Source organism: Larimichthys crocea, chromosome XI, assembly GCF_000972845.2.
Source record: "Larimichthys crocea isolate SSNF chromosome XI, L_crocea_2.0, whole genome shotgun sequence".
In the NCBI taxonomy this organism is placed as follows: Eukaryota; Metazoa; Chordata; class Actinopteri; family Sciaenidae; genus Larimichthys; species Larimichthys crocea.
Window position 1 is genome coordinate 3,270,101 of NC_040021.1, and position 21,054 is coordinate 3,291,154.

The following is a 21,054-nucleotide window of genomic DNA, read 5'->3' on the forward strand; positions in this document are numbered from 1 at the left end:
TCAGCATCTTGCCACAGATTGCCATTCCTACAGCCACAGGTGGGCTTGCTGTGGTAGTTGGTGTTACACAGTCGTTGAGTACACACCTGATTACACACTAACTGCATTACTTATCCAACTCAGTCTTTTAATTAGAATAAATAATATAAATAATTATTTTATAGGAATAAAACCTATTTAGTTCATTTTCATATATCAGCTCCAACATCCATCAAATTTAAATTCCAATTTGTAAAATAGCCGGATGACAGACATGACAATTATAAACTGGAAGTGTGTGGTCTGTGAAGCAGCAGCAGAGTCTAAGTTGGAGTCAGATTTTACTTATCACATGACGAGAGTAAGGAGAGTGGAACGGCGTGATGATAGCAGAGATTTTGGTGTCAAAGCAAAAAGAAAAAGCACTTATTTGGCAAAATGTTGGATTTAATCCCGGTGCTAAAGGGGAACTGACTGATAACTTTAATGGGACAACCTGTAAGCTTGATGAAGGTGGTAACATCTGGAGGCAACACCTCTAATCTACACATACACCTTTAAGTGCACCACAAGAGTGAGGCTGTGTAGCTAAAGCCCGACCGGAGAGGCCAGACACACAGTCATGGACATGTGTTAGCTAGCTCCGTGTCGACTATGATGAGAGGGGATTACGACTAACCGACCTCCTGAGGGGAGCCCTGCACTCTGATGGAGTTCTTGGACCCACATCACAGAGTCACGCAGGTCACTATATTTAATATTTTCCCAAGCAGTACACTTACACGGAGCAGAGTGTATTTATTTATAAAAGTTATAAAATCATTTGGTCGAGTGTAAATAACAGTACATCAACATGCAGAGAGCAGAATAACCCAACAACTCACAGGAGTAGTGTTAATTAGCTAACTTTAACAAAAATCTGATTCCAGCTAAAATCTCTCCTACAGGTTGTTAAAACATTGATAATTCTGCTGCCCAGTAATTTAAAAGTCACACACTTTCAAACGATGCATCATTCAGCCTTATCTGTGTTTTTCTGTTAGTTCCAGGCCTGTGTAGGAAGCCTGGGGCATCGAGTTGCCATGCAGTGAATTACTTCTAGTTACCATGCATCTACGTGTATGCAGTGTTTACAGTAAGTTCGGCTTCAGAGTATGGTACATGGCTGTTGCCCAAAGCGACAACAAGCCCGATGTGTGGCTTAAGTTGTCCTGACAGCACAGGGAGTAGTGGTCCCCCTCAACAACTACCCAGCAGGCCTTGGCACACGCCAGCAGCACTCGGTTTTGCTCCCACAGCGGCAGCAGCAGCGGCAAATGAGGCATTTAACTCTACATTCTGGCTGTGTGGAGGAGGACTGACTGTGTGAGCAGATAAAACTATCAGGACCATGTGCCATTCCACGGTTTTTGTCTCCACATACACATGTTTATGTGATGACTTGTCCGAACACTGAAGAACTTTTTGTCTCTGTTCCTTAAAATACTGGTGACATGGGTCAGATAGACAAACAGAGACAATTTTGTGTGTGTGTGTGTGTGTGTGTGTGTGTGTGTGTGTGTGTGTGTGTGTCTGTCCGTGAGAGGGGGGAGGCTCTAGCTAAAAGCTATTAAGGTTAAAACATCTTCTCTATCTTCCTGGCCACCAGTTAGTCATGATTCTCCACTTGGGGAATCCATCAGTGGCCTGCAGAGAGGAATCAGAGCGCTCAGAGGTGTGATAGGCTATCAGGGCCGAACAGGCACTTCAGAATGAGAGATGAGCCATGTGGGGGAGTCAGCTCAGTGCCTCATCCACCAGTATCTTCTGGCATGGCGGGTGGCAGCACTAGCTTTGATGGCAGGGCCAGTGGCAGCTCTGTGGGTCATGGACTAAATATCCTGGTGTCTAGACCAAATCTCAGAGCACTCCTGTGTCAAGTTATCTTTCCACGTGCCTGTATATCCAGCCAGTCATCATCAAAACCTAAAGGCCATGTCAGTCATGGTCAATATATAATATGAATATTGGCATTTTAGAAATAGTTAATCTTTAACATAACATGAATAAAATTGGTGATAGGGATCCTACGGGAGCCATGGAATTTTTTTTTTCATGCACTGTTATCTCGTGATAACAACTTATTTCGTTATCTCGATACAACAGAAAGACTTTTGTTTTTGTGGGATAATTTTCAAGTCTGATGATTGCGCGCTGGTTAATGTGATCATCCTGATTTCAGCCTACAAGAGCTGTCACTGTCTGGTCCAGGTGGCATTGATGAATGCAATTTTATGAAAAGTTGACCATGTTTGCACAAAAGGCTCATGATGTAGTTAAAGAGTCAGCTAGATAAACTCCAGTACATCCCTGTTGTCTTCTGTCTTACTGCTGCAGCTGCAAACCCTTGATAGAGTTGAACTGGTATCACTGGGCTGCGCTCTCAGCTGTCAGTGTCGTTCAGGTTCACTGAGTTTAAATGATTGACAGGTAAGGACACAGAATGAATGATTTGTTTTTTTTTTTTTTTTAATTCTGCATCAGCCCCACAAGACTTTCTCTTCTTTTTACTCTCGTTTGAACTCTGCAGCACCATTTTAAAATTTTGTTTGTCCATCTCACTCCACTCCATTATTTATCCAAAAGTTTGAAATCTATACAACAGACATGGGAACGGTTCCAGTCCAGAGAGAGGCTGACAGATATGATACCCAAACCTGTTTGGCCGGCAGCCCACATGCCTGGGCTAGTCAGCCACTCAGCACTTGGTTATTTGTAATTAAGCGGGGGCTGGGGTCATTTCAAAATAAATATATTACTGCTTCAGCACCAACTGACAAGCGGTCCACAGGAAAACTACTGTTCCAACTGCTGTTATTGCACTGATTGCTTACATGGCCTCTCTGGACTACAACTGATGGAAATCCGTCGTATCAACGAAGAACCTTAATCCCTGCAGACAGCAGCCAGACAACAACATGGTGGGATTTTCTTTATGCTGCAGAAGTCATCAACACATAGTCACAGTCAGGGGAGTTAGCTGCTCTGGAGACGAAGCAAAGTGTGATTATCTTCATCCGCGAAGCGCAGTGGAGGAGGGGCATTGGTTTATTCTGTGTGTATGGACAATAAAATCTGTCTGACCATCATACAACTTCTCTGACCATGCCCCATTTAAGTCAAGTAAAGCCTGGTTTTCAGTGAAGCTTCTTACTGGCTGCCTGATTCAACAGTGTCTAAACTTTTCCTCCTCTTTTTGAGTGTGTGTGTGTGTGTGTGTGTCGGGATGGAATATGAATGTGGTCGCTCTTTGTGAAAGCTGAATATTAATTATACACTGGTGAGAGCACATTATAAATGGTTTGGTTTTGCCATTACAAGACAATGTTTAATGCAATGTACATGGCATCTGATGAAATTGTTGCAGATGGTATTATCCTAATAGTTAGGGAAAAAGCTACGCAGCCCATGATTGAATAATCAATCATTTGGACACATGCTTTGTTGTCAGTGTGAGCTACTTACAGCATCGTCCAGCTTTGAAGATATTGTTCTTGGATGGATTGGCCGTGTGGTTCGCTCTAGAATATATAATGAAGCTGCCCTCTCATGGATAGTAAGAGAGAACTGGACAACTTGACAGACTTTATGGAGCCTGTCACATCAGGATTTACGACTGTGATTCCAAAAAAGTTTGGACACTGTAAAACATAAATGAGACCAGAATGTAACGATTGCAGATCCTTTGACCTGTATTTAATTGAAATATATATATATATATATACAAATGAAACATGAACTCTTTCTGAATTTGATGCCTACAAAAGTTGATACTCAAAACACTCCTATTGGGAAGCTTCCACTGGTAAACAGGACCATTGGTAAGTATTAAAGGGGATCCGTGAACAGCTCAGTTCATAAGTCAGGGTGATGCAAGGTGATAGGGCTGTCAAAATTGCTCCAAAATGACATTCGAATATTCTAAAAAAAAACAAAAAAACACATAGGTTCGAACCATTCCAACCATAAAAGTGTGCTGTGGTCTATGAGGGGCCGTTCAAGACATTCATTCTGGCCCTCTCATATACATATATTTTTACTCTTATATACATATGTTCTCCTCTCACATACATATATTCTCCTCTCACATACATATATTCTCACTTTCACATGCATATATTTATGTCTGTCAAGAATATATGTATGTGAAAGAAGAATGTATGTATGTTATTGGCATAGAAGGTTGTGCTGGGTTACGTTCATGTCACACACAGCAAAGATGGTGGAGAGGAAAAACAAGTACTGCAACAAGTCATCGCTATATTAAGAAATATTTTGTCATCGCGGGAAATCGTCAGATCTTTGTCCTCATGTGTTGAGCAGCAGAGGACAGGCTCGTCTGTACTTCACGTCGTTCACAGCTCGGCAGAAAGTGAGATGACATAACTTTTCAGACCTCCAAGCTCCCAAGTTGCTTCAGCAGGGCAAGCAGTGAATGCCACCCAAAGACAGTGGACTGTAAGTTGTCAGTCTACTAAATCATAAATGTCTGTCAACACATCTAATGCTGCGGCTAGTCAACAGCTTAAAAAAACACGTCAACAATATGTAAACAGACTAACATGCACTCCTGCATTGTTGATTATGCCCCTTTGCCACAGCTGAAGAGGAGTTTGTCCCCTTTGTGTCGGAAGACCATGGTTATTCCACTGGTTCTGAAATTCAGTGGCAGACTTTTGAATTCTTGGCAAATATATGCAATGAAGACAAAATAAATGTAGCTCACTGAATGACTCTAATACACCATGCTCCTCCATAAAGTTGTAGAGATTTACAAAGTGAAATGACACTACTCGATGTAGCTCTGTTCACAGTCTCTCCATTCTTTGATGATGCACTGATCTACCAGTAATAACACTACGTCTGTTAAGTCCTCTCCTGGACAGCATGAAGCGGGATCTCACCCTGGACGGTAATCCAAAGTCCAGAACAACAGCTATGAATAGTGACAAAACACTAGAGGCTCTCTTGTTGTCCAGACAAGAAAGGTAGATGATGGTCTGACTGAAACCATCAACACAGCCATGAAACAATGTTAAAAATAATAATAATAATAATAATAATAATAATAATAATAATAATAATAATTAATAATAATTCTGCTAGGATAAGCTGACAAAGTCTTGAATATGCATTTCCTAGTTGGAGACGCGATTTCCTGTTTAAGGAGGAACTTCCTTCCCAGTGAAATGTGCATATACATAATAGAAGTGACATATATAGTTATGTGAACACGAATGTATATATGTTTGTGAGGGAGAATATATGTTATGAAAAAGGCAATATATATGGTAAATGGACTGTACTTAAAATAAGCGCCTTTTCTAGTCCTTCTTTTCCGACCACCTCCAAAGCGCTCTCCACTACATATCGCATCACCCCCATTCCCACACATTCATACACTGGGATGGCATGGCTACCATGCAAGGTGCAAAACTGCTCCATCAGTTGTTGGAGCTAACCAATTATACAATTGTCCACACACCGATGGCACAGCCTTCGGGAGCAATTTGGGGTTCAGTGTCTTGCCCAAGGACACTTCGACATGCAGACCGCAGGAGCCGGGGATCGAACCGCCGATCATCTGATTAGTGGACGACCCGCTCTGCCTGTGAGCCACAGCCGCCCCATATATGTGTGTGAGAGGAGAATATATATGTGTGTGTGAGGAGAATATACATGTATGTGTGTGAGAGTGAGAATATATGTGTGTGAGAGTGAGAATATATGTGTGTGTGAGGAGAATATATGTGTGTGTGAGGAGAATATATGTGTGTGTGAGGACAATATATGTGTGTGTGAGGAGAATATATGTGTGTGTGAGGAGAATATATGCGTGTGAGAGTAGAATATATGTGTGTGAGAGTCAGAATATATGTGTGTGACAGTGAGAATATATGTGTGTGAGAGTGAGAATATATCTGTGTGAGAGTGAGAATATATGTGTGTGTGAGGAGAATATATGTGTGTGAGAGAATATATGTGTGTGAGAGAATATATGTGTGTGAGAGTGAGAATATATGTGTGTGTGAGGAGAAAATAAGTGTGTGTGAGGAGAATATATGTGTGTGAGAGGAGAATATATGTGTGTGAGAGTGAGAATATATGTGTGTGTGAGGAGAATATATGTGTGTGTGAGGAGAATATATGCGTGTGAGAGTGAGAATATATGTGTGTGTGAGTGAGAATATATGTGTGTGTGAGAGAATATATGTGTGTGTGAGGAGAATATATATGTGTGTGTGAGAGAATATATGTGTGTGTGAGGAGAATATATGTGTGTGTGAGGAGAATATGTGTGTGAAAGGAGAATATGTGTGTGTGAGGAGAATATGTGTGTGTGAGGAGAATATATGTGTGTGAGGAGAATATATGTGTGTGAGGAGAATATATGTGTGTGAGGAGAATATATGTGAGAGGGCCAGAATTAATAATGTCTTGAACGGCCCCTCATAGTGGTCTGATGAGTGCATGTTTCAATATATATTCTTGTGTGGGTTTTACAAAGCCTCCCAGCTTTTTGGAATTGGCAGACTAAATCTGAATGATCACTCCCTTATTTATCATTAATGGGCTGGTCAGTCAAAAAGACCAACTCACATTTTGTCTGTTTTTTTAGCTGCATCATTGTACAAGGAGCACATGGTACTCCTGTATCAGCCTACAAAAGTCTCATGTTTGACCTGTAAGACTCTCTGATCTATGATGAATTTATAGTGTCTTACAGGTCAAACATGAGACTTGTGTGGGCTGATACAGTACCATGTGGCCCTAAATTATAAAAAGAAAAAGGAACGAATGGTTCAAATCAAATTCGACTGTCAAAATTGCGAGCTGGGTGCCGCTTTGTCACAGCAGAAGCTCAGACACTTTTTGTTCTGCGCTATTTATTGTCTGCAGAAGATCATTTATAAAGTTACTGACTACACTTCCTGCATGGGTTTCACAATAAATGTGTTTCATCGTGAAGGCAGTGGTTGGCAAATACAGAAAAACCACTCAAAGTGGAGATGATAGTGGACTATAGGAGGAGCCCCCTCACTGCCCACCATTACCATACTCAACAATACTGTGCCTACTCTGTCAGTCACTGTTTCTGGGATCCACAGCCTCCCAGGACCCAAAGTGGGTGTCCAGCATAGACTCCAAAAGACCAAGCAAAGAACGTCACTGCTGCCCCAGGTCAGAAAGTTCACCTGCCCCATGATCTGCTGATGCAGTTCTACTCTAGAACAATCCAGTCTGGTCTCTGTTGATCCATCATTGTCTGATCTGGCTTGGCCACCAAACAGGACTACTAGAGAAAACCACTGGTGCTGACCTGCCCCCATTTGGTACTTGAACATGTCCAGAGTTGTTTTGGTGCTGTAGCACCGCCAACCAGTTTGTATCCACAGTCAACAGTTAACATCAGGCAGTGTCAGTAAGAAAACATCCACTTAACTACTAATTAGAAATGTATAATTTTGTACATATTGTACATATCATCATGCACTGTCACTGTATATAGACATGTATACATACATACATACATACATACATACATACATACATACATAGATACATACTGTACAGTCATCCACTCCATATCCATTCAACAGTTACAGCTGTTTACACAAACACTTTTTATTCATGTTGTTAGTCACTAGTTACCAACTGTGGCAGTCCACCATAGTCTAATTTGTCCCACCACAGTTTGCTAATGAACTTTCTGGCGGGGCTACCAGAGTGCACCGCTGATAAGACAATAAAACAAATGAGGGTGGAAAGCCAGCTCAGAGACACTCAAACCGACTTACAGCAGCCTCTGATACTCATTCTTTGTGATACACTACAGGCACACTTACTGTATATACACACACTAGGGATGGGCGATGTGGACTAAAAAATGTATCCCGATCATTTCTGGTATTTTCACGGTTATGATAAAAATGACGATGAATAAACACAAATTTTTGACTATAAATCTATCACCAAAACAACAATAAAGGCTAGAGGGAGCTGGTGGTGTGTTGCTGTAGGCGTGTCTATACCTGCTGACTGTAACCGCTGTAAAACAATCAGGAAATAACTTTTTATTTCTCTGATTAATAACAGCTTAACAAGGTCTGTGCTTGCTCTCTGTTATTGTTACTCTATGTCTTTATTAGCGTGGGGAAAGAGCTGCTCCAGCCACTTAAGAAACACATGTATCCATGCACAGATAAAGATGTTAGATTAGGGCCATAGCTCTTGTAATGTGATGACAAGTTGCACCTCTCTCCAGTGGGGCTCTGGTGAGATTTCTATGGTATACAACATTTATTATCATAATTTTAAGTCACACATGTTGGCTGCTGCCCATTATTAGACAACTATTACACTAACTTGAAACCTTGTGACTTTGTCATCCATTACCCAGACCTCCATACTGTTTCTGTCTCACTATGTGAAGGTCAATAAATGGATGTAGATTGGATGTGTGCAGAGGGCAGGCGCAGGCATTCCAGATCTCAGCACAGCATCCTCTTAACACCACTGTCCCTGCCAGTGGCAGGATGCACTGTGACAGGCACTCCAGTGCTCCATATCCCCTTCTGAATTCCATATCCTGCGCCAGTAACAGTAAGCAGAGATGACATGGGAAAGCCCTTTCCCACACAAGTGCCTCTGGCCTCTGCTGGGTTAGCGGAGGTCTGGTCACTCCCCCTAGGCGATGGGGTGATAATCCTTGTACGCCAAATCATATTATGCAACACCTTTTTGAGTGTTTGCCACCGGGAGTGATTCATAGTTGGTCCTGAGGAGAGGAGACACTGTTGCATAACAGCAACAACTCCAAAGATGTGAAAGGCACAGAGAAGAGGAGGGAAAAGAAAGACTCCTCCAAAGTCTTAGCACTTCCCTCACTCCACTTCTTCTGCTGCTTCCAACACGTTCAGCTACAAAGGTAAAGCCAAGAGTACAAAAGAGAGCTAATCCCGTTCTTTCAGTCAGCTCCTGAATTCAATGAAAATGGTGAGACAGTAAGGAATGATTTTGCACATAGAGCACACTAACTGCAGCCATTAAAATACTACATACATAACTACTGCACTGTGGATGTGATCATCAGTGACATGCACAGAAAAATAAAGGGCCAGCCAGGAGTCAAATGGAAACAGCTGGCTACATTAATTTAGGAGATATTCACTATCAACATTCTTACTATTTATTTTCTTTTATGTATTAACTCGGTAGGAGCAGCTGAGACAGGAAAGTGGGGATGGCATGCAGCATGGGGACATGGGTCAGAACTGAACCCAGTAAGGCCTCGTTACAACAGCTTTGTTATCATTTTGATGCTACACTGACTTCTAATTGAACAAATATGCTCCTTATGTCTGTTCTCATACTGTAACTGTCCGGGTCAGGACCAACTAAGACACACAGCACTATTTGACTGATTTTGTTAAAACTGGATCATATTTTATGAAGAAAATGTTTTCTGCTTTTCCATCTGATCTCCTCTGGCTGCTCCGCCTCAACTCTGTGAATTACAGAGTTTAGCAGGGTGAGCAGGCACTGTAGTTTTTAACAACAGAAACTGGGGCCACCAAAATGTAACAAACACCAAATCATACATATTGTACATTATTGAATAATGCAGCTATCCTGGAAGCTTATGCTGCTGCCTATAGTGTCACCACCCCGTAAAAGAGGATGCTGCTTGGCACTGGAAAACTTTAAAAGGAGATGTTGAGGCAGCTGATCATGCAGAAGTTCAGTGAGGGAGGACTGGACAGTGTGGTGAAACCATTTAATTACATTTGAGTCAAAAAACATTAAATGCTGTTGCTTCTCATGCCTCAGGATACACAGAAAGCTCTTTTCACTCTGCTGGACTGTTACAGAGGATAAGCACCATCTATGATACTCACAGCGGGAGGTTTTATGTTGTTTTACAGTGTCATTCCCTCGTAAATATCAGGTAATGTACTGTGCCATCTGTGTGCCATCAGTATCCCAGGCTGGGGTCTTAGGGCATGCAGTGATCAACTAGCAGTTGAGTCTCCCTTAGACAGTCCATGATCCCCACCTTCTGACAAAGGACCTCTCCTGGACACTTCACACACCACGGTCACTGCATCGTCAGGGAACACCAGGCAGACGATACAGAAGCATGGCTGCATGTAGCTCCAGCCATGAGAACAGCTGTTACCACCAGGCCACTGATTGATTAAAAGCTTCTCAGAGTTTCTCAGCTCTTAATCAAACAGGACTGCTGTCTGCAAAAGTACACAGCCAACCAACCATGACTGCTGCTTTAGACGGTAATAAGAAACACCACGTACTCTAGCTCCAGAATCTGAGTACAGCAGAAAAAAAGCTGTTTACTGGAGCCACAAGGTGGCCCACACAGTAAGCAGCTGTGGATAAGGCCACATTTTACAAGGAGGACCACACGTAGGGAATGTGCAGGAGTGTTTCTGTCCTCTTAGTCACGTGTCTTGTGTTCATAGTGTGTTTGGGACTCATCACTTGGCTGAAATGAAAAGCCTGTAAACAACTGTGGGATTAGCACAAACTCTTCTAAAAGGAATGATATACAGAAGAGAGAACACTTCTTCTGTTTTATTCTGCTTCATATTATTGTGCTCAAAGAAATGACTGACAGTACGTAAAAACGGCTGAGTCAGTTACCATGTCATGCGTCCTAAGTTTCCCTCATAGAGCTTTCACTAAACCTGCTGTGTCAGTGTCTCAGTGTCAGTTTGTGTGCAGTACTGGACAGCATGAGAGCGTAACACAGAAGGCAATCTGTGGTGCGTTCAGGCTAAATAAATGAGATTTGTTTCACAAACAAGCTTCAGAAGCAGTGTAGCTCCAGAGTCTATGAGTACAGGCTAAGAATCTAACGTTGATGCTTATTCATTTTTAAAGAGCAACAGCCAATAGGGAAACTCCAGCGCTCAACTGACCAATAGTGTAAATGTATTGCTCTCTCACTCAGACACTCTCATGTCACCAAAGATGTAAATATATTTCATATTTAATCTGTGTATGTGTACTTTTTGAAGTTTAACTAACTCGCTCTATAGTATTTAACCTTGTTTTATGGTCAGTAAGGTCTGGCATGATTTGTTAGCATTAAACAGACTCTTCATTAGGATTAGTCATTCTGAAACTCTGAATATTGAAACTGAAAGACTAGACTCACCAGTTCCAACCCAATGGCCCTAAACAAACAAATCATGTATGCTCGTGGGTACAGAGCACCTGCATGTGTGTGTATGCGTTAAGAGAAAAAGCTGTACACCAGAAGAGCAAATATTAAACTTACATGATACTCTACTTGGTGATACGTGGCATGAACTTATTGTTTTCTTGGAAGTTCCTTACAAATAATTTCCCAGAAATTAGGATTTAGACTAGTCAACTAGTCACACAGTGCTTTTATTATGTTATCAGGATCCTGTTTTTGTTTTTTTGTTCTCAGTTCTCAGTTTCAGTTTACCACACTGTGTCATATAACAGCTGCGTGTGAAGGAGAGCTGGGACACGCACATTCACAAGTCCAAATATCAAGAACACAAAGTTACATACACCTAGTTACCACAGCTTTAACTGTAAGCTCTTATTATAGATCAATTGCTGATTATTATATTTCATTTTGGGGCTTTTGAACCTTTATCATATAGTGACAGCTGAAAAGGAAGATGACATTCAGCAAATGGCCACAGGTTGCAATCAAACCCCTGGGAGTCATTTGGCCTATGAAATGGCAGAAACCAGAAGTAAAAGCAATGCTATTCACAGCCTCACAAAGGCTCTTCTTCAAATGCCTCGTCTGATCGGGGACAATAAAGGAAAATGGAACTGAAGACACCAGAGAAGGGCGTTTCCAGGCACAGTATCATGGTTTCTATTGTAGTATTCCAGGAAGCACATTCTGTTTTGTTTTTTAAAGCACTGGTTATGACGTTAATGTGGCTGGATGTGAAGGATATAATGTTAACACTGTATCCTTTTAAGAAACACACACAAAACCAGGACTTCACAAAACTCGCATTAGACGCCCGACGTCACGCTGCGGGCGCCAATCACAAGCTGGGACTGGGCAGTCAGCCTGAAGCGTCTCTCAAACTGAGAGCATCTACACTCTGATACTCTGCTCTTTGATGTACACGCTTCTAAATCTGAGTCTGACTGAAATTTAGGCTCCAAAATAGTGACACAAAGAAGTTCGATTTGATTTGAGAGCGACGGTTTGAGAGAGACAGAGACAGAGAATGTCCATGTCAACACTGACTGACCAGGTTCAATGTCCTGCACTTACTGTGACCCTCCCTGTGTTTCCTTCTTCTCTGGTTTTAACTAACTGTGTTGTTCTCTGCTTTGATTTGTTGCGTTTATAACATAGTAACATGCATTTTTCAGCTTCTTCAGCACCATGTACTCTTTGAGTTAGACCAAAGCAAGTCCATGAGAACTGACCCAGTACTGAATCATGTCAAAACAAAGCAGCTCTGTATATACTGAACACACACACACACACACACACACACACACACACACACTATGTGCAGTATACACTAATGTCAGGTGTCACTTTGCCCAGCTGTATGTTGACGTCATTAAGTGAGTCTGGGGGCTCCAGCTGTCAGTCATGACTCGGAGCAGCAGGCTTACCTGGACTCTTCAGGTTGTATCTGCTCTCCATGCTCCCGCCGCTGGGCTCTCCGTGTGATGATGAACGGCTGCTCACTTCCTCTTGCTGACTCGCTAGCTAGCCACCAGCTAGCCTGCTGCCTCCCTAACGTTAGCTTCACTTTGTAGCCGGGCTAGCTCGCTTCGGACAGCTGACGCCGAGGCTCGTTCCCGCTCCCCGGTGCTCCGGTGTGTAGCTAAAGGAGGAGCTGCTGGAACGGAGCCGTCAACAGAGTGTTGGGAAGCAGTTTGTCAAGTTCTGCTCTGGTTCTGTTCGGCTTTGAAAACTGTGAGTTCAATGGTATCCGCGTGACGTCATTTGTGGAAACGTAAACAGGAAGTGACTGAGTACTGGCTGGCTGGAGATCTGAGGGTGCGCATGCGCGTTAATGCAAGAAACTGTCAGGATAACTCAGCATGTCACGTGATCAGTTTGTTTATGACTGACCTTAAAGATTTGACTCTGCTGAGTTATCAATGTCGTAATGTAAACAGCAAAGAAACTGTCAGTATTTGACTTTTTACTTTGTGGTGTGAATTCCCATCAATAAAATTTTCAGTGTTCGATTGTTTCATTGATTTATTTACAGTACAGTATTGAACATAAACATAAACATAAATGCTTCCATTTGATGTACTGCACCAGAGTTAGCTTACAGCTACTTTTCATCTGCAGTCCCTTCGGCAGACACAATGAAAACATATTACAGCACAATAACAAACAGTACAAAGCAAAAACACACAGGACACATAATACAAAGTTACACAATAGCACATAACATACACCCACGATGTCAGTGGCTACAGAGCTGAGTATCCTTTAGCAGACTTTTTAATTTGGTTTTAAATGTACTGATGGAAATGCAGCTCTTTATATCAGGTAGGGCATTCCACTGAGCTGTGGCTTTCACAGAGAAGGCTGATCGCCCAAATGCAGAGCGATGAAATGGCATGGTACAATCTGGTACAGAGGATATTCTGGAGGATCTAATAGAGCTGACTGAGCGAGTATACACAAAGTCACGTAGTGGAGGAGGGGCCAAACCATTTAAAATTTTATAAACAAGGCACAAATTTAAAAATAATCTAAAATTCTCAAAGCTCAGAAAATTGTATTTTTCCAGTACCCTACAGTCATGGAAATGCATTGGCTTTTTGTCTAGAGTTTTTAGAGTTTGTTTGTATATGGATTCAAGAAAATTTTTTATAATTATATTTTGGGATTCACAGGTTATGATTCAAATTCCCAATAGTAAAAAAAACGATATGTTTAATAACAATTAAATGCTGTATTAAATAGAATAAATTCCTATGCATTATCTTTCTTTGCTCTTTTCTTTAACTATGGGATGAGTACCACTAGTGGTACATGACCTTCCTGCAATAGTACCTGGAGGAATCTCTGGAATATTTTCTTAAAAATGAAATAAATACATTTAATAGTATATTACACTATCAAGATTTTTGCATTTCCTAAAATGTTTGGTTTCACCATCCTGCTATGTAGTCACATTCTTGCCCTTTGCATACATACAGTACATGACACCAGTGTGATGTAGAGAAGTGGTTCATAAACTCTGCAATTGTGGCTCCAAATGGGAAAAATCAGGAATAGAAGTGTGAATCAGGAGATCGCTTTCCAACAAATTAGCTCTGGTTCTTTAACCGGTGTGATTCAGGATTCAACAGTCAACAATAAATAATCTTCATATTAGTAATAAACCTGCTGCTTGCAGCTGAAAAGGGTCAGCCTACACTGCTGTATTTTAACGTCTGTCATAATGGTAATATTTTCTGAGGTGCATGGTACACAGTCTAAAAAGTTTGAGACACACTGATTTAACATTTACTGCATCACTGGCAGGGTACTACGTGACCCTTGTTGTGGAGAAATTGCTGGAAATCAATGGCACCAGGTCAGGAGGGAAGAAAGTGTTCAGGAGTCTCTGATGTCTTATGCTGTGATATTTATTGACCCTTGATCAAGGAGAAAGAGACATTCACACATATAATAAGGTATGCATATAAGTTGGTCTTTATCCTGCCTAACTCATCCTAGTGGTCCGACTTTAAACCTATACAGATGATGCCACAAATACTATATGCCCAGAATTATCAAAGAGAATGTTTTTACCCATGTTAGTGTTCACCTTCAGCACATTCTCGTCTGGAGACACTCTTGTCTGTTCATGTTAATGGAACGTCAACAGTCTATTATGTCCAGGAGGCCAACATTCAGTTTCTTCGTCCCTGGTCACCAGGCAACTCTAAGAGAGGCTGGCACCTGCACTCCTTCAGCAATCCAAACAGCAGCGTCGCATTCCAAAGAGAGAGAGTCTTCTCTGATATGATTTAGTGCTGTAACTGTCTATGACATCAAGGCCCATGCATGAGCATGTGTAACCTAAGGATAGAACATTCCATAACAACCTACAACTACTTCTTACAGTGTCATGTAAACATGCCAGTTTATATTCTTCCGAATAAACAAGGATTATAAGTTATTAGGATTCAGCTTTTCAAGGATTCAAATTGTAATTCAGTTCAAATATTATAATAATCAGCTTTAATAACAAACAAACAAAGCAAAACTCACTATGTTGTGCTAACAAAACAGGCTTGCTTTTTGTTCCAATAAAGTAAGTCAGTTCTAATCATTTGGACTGTTCAGCTGTGATATATGACAAGGTCAGAAAGTTCTGTAAACGTGTGTTCTAATGCAAAACCAGCTTTTAAAGTTCACTTGTTGAACTGGACTCTTCTACACTTTAAAACCTCATAAACAATTTAATTAAAGTAACTAATCTTGATGATTAACTCGTTAGATAAGATCAGTTATAAGAAGGGTCAACTTAAATATCAGTTTTAGTACATGTCAGTACCCTTAACCTAAGTAGTCTCTTGTAAAATCATTTCTTAGAAACACAGACCTTTTTCACAGCAGCCATTTTGACATGAAATAGTAGGATAATGTATTATCAAACTTCACAGAATGCATTGTATTTGGTTTACAACTTACCCATACAGCTCTACACTTACTTCTCATATCTTAAACTCTCTGAATATCATATAGTGTGTGTATGTTTGGATTATGCAGGTCATGGCTGCAGATCAAAAGCAGCTGAAATGGCAGAATTGGTGCTATATTCTGGACACAATCATATTCAAACAGCATATTTTTGTCTATTTAAATTTCATCTTCCTGAGTGCTGGCAGAAGCTGATACACAAGCAGGTGCTGTCAGGTGAAGAGAGACATAATAAGACATTCCATGTCCCATCTTTTGTTTTATGTTCCCTGCATGTTTTTTTTTACCGAGTCAAAAAGCACACAGTCATTCTGCTTGACATCTCCCAGGCTGTTTAGAAACTCTACCATGACACCTTTCTGCACCGCTGTCAGTCCCACCAAAGGTAGTGCTCATATATGATCTTTCTGTATTGATCCAGCTTTATGTTTAGAACTAACTGCCACAATCCTGTCTTCCTCTTTCTGTCAGCAAACATTCCAAAGGCGAGGATTTGAATATAGCAAAAAAAAAAAAAAAAACAATCTGTCCTTCCCCCTCACTTCTTTGCCTCTTAACATTAATGAAAAAGTTATTCAAAGGCTGAAAAGCCAAGCAAATGTCGGTTTCAGGGATGAAGCAATACAGGGAAATCTGGGACCTTCAGAGCAGGGTATTTTACAGAGATTCTACGGATTTGAAAGCTTTTTGGAGGTTAATGGGGGTTACTTTGATCTTCATCTGTTCATGGCTTTGCCCTGCAAGTGTTTATTAAATGTATTCAAAAAGTTCCTTGAAGAACTAATTTCCCAAGATTTCACAAGGTATAGATAGTTATAACAATGAATATCTTGAATCATCCAAATGAAATACAATGCATTCTCTTGGACGTAGTCTTTTCACTATTTCCTTATTAAAGTGACATATATGTAACATGAGTTTTCATGTTACATACATTACATTTTTTAACAAATACCCCAAAATAAATGCCTGTTATCATCATGGGCACCTTTCTTTGAAGGTGTTTCGGGCACCCGCTGGACTACATAGTTCATCTACCCTGGGAATGCCTTGGGATGCCCCAGGAGGAGCTGGAGGAGAAGGAGTAGTGCCCTACTAAACAACAAAATAAATACTAAACTGACAAAAATGAAATGTTTCTGTCCTCCAGTGTTTGGCCTTTTCTTTTGAATCTCTGGATACATTTACCTCTATTGGCCTCCCAGATGTATTCATTTAATCAGTGTGAGAAAGAAAGCAAAGTAAAGTATGTGTAGATAACACACCTGTGTGAGTGAGTACATTGTGCACAAGATAGAAAAAGAAAATAGAGGCAAGAAATGGGAGCAAACAAAAGCAGGTGCAGACAGTAAAACCATGGTCTGAACCAAGCAGGAGGGTCTAACCGAACCTAATCAGTAAGAATTACTTTTCATAATCATATTTCATCTCATAAAAAAAACTTGGCCCATCCATTTGAGGTCTGATCCAGTGATGATCCCTGGAGCCTCAGGAGGAGCATGTTCATTAGGAGCTGGCAAGATATGTTTAGATGGAAAATTATGTGAAGATCCAGACAAAAAGATGAAAACATCTGGCCACAACAACATGGCTCGCACTCTCACACTTACCTGAGGAAGACCATTTGTGCTTTAAATGCAAAATCGTGTCCTTATAGAGTAAAAGAAGAAGTATGAGTAATATTGTGCAGATATTTATTACTCACCAGCTGTTAAAGCTTTGTGAACGTGCATGCGTCTCCTGATGACCAGTCTTTGTAGAGATCCAGGCCTTCAACATAACAAGTCTGGTCGAGTTTCGTGTCCTTTATCAAAAACTTCACACAGCAAATGAAAATGAAGCTGTATAAACTGTATCCACACACACAGAACAACCAAGCAATCCCAAAGACCAAGTCATCAACCATCTTATAAGACATCAGACTGGGGAAGTTAAAAAAACTAAAGAGCTGTTACCCAACACTTCAAGAACGCACAGCACAGCTCACGACTCCACCCACAACCCCAGATGATGGAGTGCTTCAAATGCCTCGGACTCACGATGGACAATAAAGTCAGCTTTGAACAACACACCACCAATGTCTAGAAATGCTGCCAACTAAAACTCTCTGACATCTGCAAACTCAAAGTGCTTTCTGTTGCCCTACACCTTCTGTTGCTGCTCTATAAAAGTATAATCCAACCCACTGTCTTCTATTGTTCCTCCTATTAACTGCCTCCAACAGGAACACACACACAATGCCTCCAAAATCATTGGTCTCCCCACACCAAACCCGTTCAACAACAAAGCCATCGCACGTAGAGCACACAGTATACAACATGACCCCAGCTATGCCCTCAACCCATCTTCACACTGCTCCCATCTGGTCACAGATACAGATCCCAGGTCAGGAAATGGGCATGCTATGGCAGGAGTTCCTTTCTTGTGGTTATGTTTGTATCTGTGTACTTTTGCATTTGCCCTAAAAATAATCATCATCAGGCCAGAGATGCAGTCCCATCACTGTTTCTGGAAAGATAAGCTGAAGATTCTTTATCCATAACAGGAACGGGATAACTATTCACATCTGAAGTCTGTGATGAAGTTTCAATATTAAAAATCAAATGTTTTCTACTTGCGTCGAAGGAATCAAATCAAATCAAATCAATTTTATTTGTATAGCCCAAAGTCACAAAGTAAATTTGCCTCAGAGGGCTTTACAATCTGTACAGGGAGTGACACCCTCTGTCCTTAGACCCTCGGTTCGAGTGAGGAAAAACTTGCCCACAAAAACCCTTTTAACAGGGAAAAAATGTGGAAGAAACCTCAGGAAGAGCCACAGAGGAGGGATCCCTCTCCCAGGACGGACAGACGTGCAATGGATGTCACGTGTACAGGACAAATCAACACAAACATATTGTACAATGACTGATAAAATGACAATGAATTATAATGAATGATAAAAATGATTACAGTAATAGATATGGTAGTAATAATGACAGTAATAATATATGTAGTGGGCGTCATGCAGGATCACAGCAGCAGCCACGATCCACGAGAACCTGCTGGACGACAGAGCACAGAAACTCCGGGGAAGTTTGGTTAGTAACATGCATTAATGAGACATGTCCACAGATGGAGAGATATGGAGAGATATGGAGAGATATAGAGATATAGATATATATATAGAGAGAGAGTGAGATATAGAGAAATATAGAGAGATATATAGAGAGAGAGATGGATATATATATATATATACACAACTGGAAGAATTTCATCTAGCCTGGCAAGATAATCTCAAAACATACAGGAAGGCTCTCCGTAATGCCCGAAGCAGCCTTACTCTTCTTTAATTGAGGAGAATAAGAACAACCACAGGTTTCTCTTCAGCACTGTAGCCAGGCTAACAGAGAATCACAGCTCTACTGAACCATCTATTCCTTTAGTCTAAGTAGCAATGATCATGAGCTTCTTTAATGATAAGATTATAACTATTAGAGACAAATCATCACCTCTTGCCCTCAACAGACATTGATCTGCATTCTGATACAGCAAGTTTTGAAACAGCTGTTAAAACCTGATATGTATTAGACTGTTTTTTTCCCCCATCGACCTTCATCAAAATAACTTTAATCATTTTGCAGCTAAGCCGTCATCCTGTCTCTTAGACTCCATCCCAACCAGGTTGCTCAGGAAGTTTTACCTGTAGTAGTAATTCGTTATTGGATATGATTAATCTGTCTTTATTATCAGGATATGTACCACAGTCCTTTAAGGTAGCTGTAATTAACCTCTTTTAAAAAGCCCACTCTAGACCCAGAGGTCTTAGCCAACTACAGACCGATATCAAACCTTCCCTTTCTGTCTAAGATACTTGAGAAAGCTGTAGTAATCACGCTGTGTGACTTTCTCCATAACAATAGTCTATTTGAGGATTTTCAGTCAGGATTTAGAGTGCATCATAGCACAGAGACCGCATTAGTCAAAGTTACAAATGACCTCCTAATGGCATCAGACAAGGACTCATCTCTGTACTTGTCCTGTTAGATCTTAGTGCTGCATTTGACACCATTGACCATCAAATTCTTTTACAGAGACTGGAACATCGAATTGGCATCAAAGGAACCGCCCTAAGCTGGTTTAAATCGTACTTTTTAGATCGATCTCAGTTTGTTCACGTCCATGATGATCCTCCATGCAGACCAAAGTTTGTCATGGAGTCCCACAGGTTCTGTACTTGGACCACTTCTATTCAGTTTATATATGCTTCCTTTAGGGAACATCATTAGGAATCACTCTATCATTTTCATTGTTATGCTGACGACACCCAATATTTTATCGATCAAGCCTGATGCAACCAATCAGTTAACTAAACCCCAAGCATGCCTTAGGATATAAAAAGTTGGATGACCTACAATTTTTTGATGTTAAATTCAGACAAAACTGAAGTTCTTGTAATTGGACCCAAACACCTCAGAACTCTCTTCTAGAGACTTAGTTACTTTAGATGGGATCACCCTGGCCTCCAGCTCCACTGTAAAGAATCTTGGAGTTGTTTTTGATCAGGATTTGTCCTTTAACGTCCACATAAAAACAATTTCGAGGACTGCATTCTTCCACTACGTAACATGCTAAAATCAGACGCATTGTCTCTCAGGCGGATGCAGAAAAACTAGTCCACGCATTTGTTACTTCAAGGCTGGACTATTGTAACTCTTTGTTATCAGGCTCTCCAATAAGTCTCTTAGAACTTTGCAGTTAATTCAGAATGCTGCTGCACGTGTTCTGACAGGAACCAAGATCAGAGATCACATCCTCTCCATTTTGGCTTCCTTGCATGGCTACCTATTAAATCTAGAATAGAATTTAAAATTCTTCTCCTTACTTACAAAGCTCTTCATGGTCAGGCACCATCTTATCTAAAAGAGCTCAATACACTTATTACCCCTCTAGAACACTGCGCTCTCAGGACGCTGGGTTCCTTGTGGTTCCTATAGTTTCCAAAAGTAGTTGGGGCCAGAGCTTTCAGCTATCAGGCTCCTCTTCTGTGGAACAAACTACCTTTCTGGGTTCGGGAGGCGACACGGTCAACACCTTAGAATAGACTTAAGACTTTCCTTTTTGATAAGCCTATAGTTAGGGCTGGCTCAGGTCATCCCTTAGTTATGTGCCATAGGATTACACTGCCGGGGGACCCCCCCGAGGGTTATGCCTAGCCAGGCACGGTATTGGTTGAAGTGCACACATCTCCCTTACCGAAAACGCTCTCTCTCTCTCTCTCTCTCTCTCTCTCTCTCTCTCTCTCTCTCTCTCTCTCTCTCTCTCTCTATCTCTCTTATATCTTCTCTCTCTCTATATTC

General features: G+C 41.1%; 1 protein-coding gene across 1 annotated transcript in view; it reads right to left on the minus strand.

Annotated features, from left to right (window-relative positions):
• ube2j1 (ubiquitin-conjugating enzyme E2, J1) overlaps positions 1-13,046 on the minus strand; it is a 49,815-nt gene extending 36,769 nt beyond the window's left edge. The window contains exon 1 of the mRNA XM_010737307.3: positions 12,670-13,046. Coding sequence (XP_010735609.1) covers positions 12,670-12,700 — 31 coding nt within the window. The 5' untranslated portion in view covers positions 12,701-13,046. The remainder of the gene's footprint in view (positions 1-12,669) is intronic.
• Between the last annotated feature and the right edge of the window lie 8,008 nt (positions 13,047-21,054).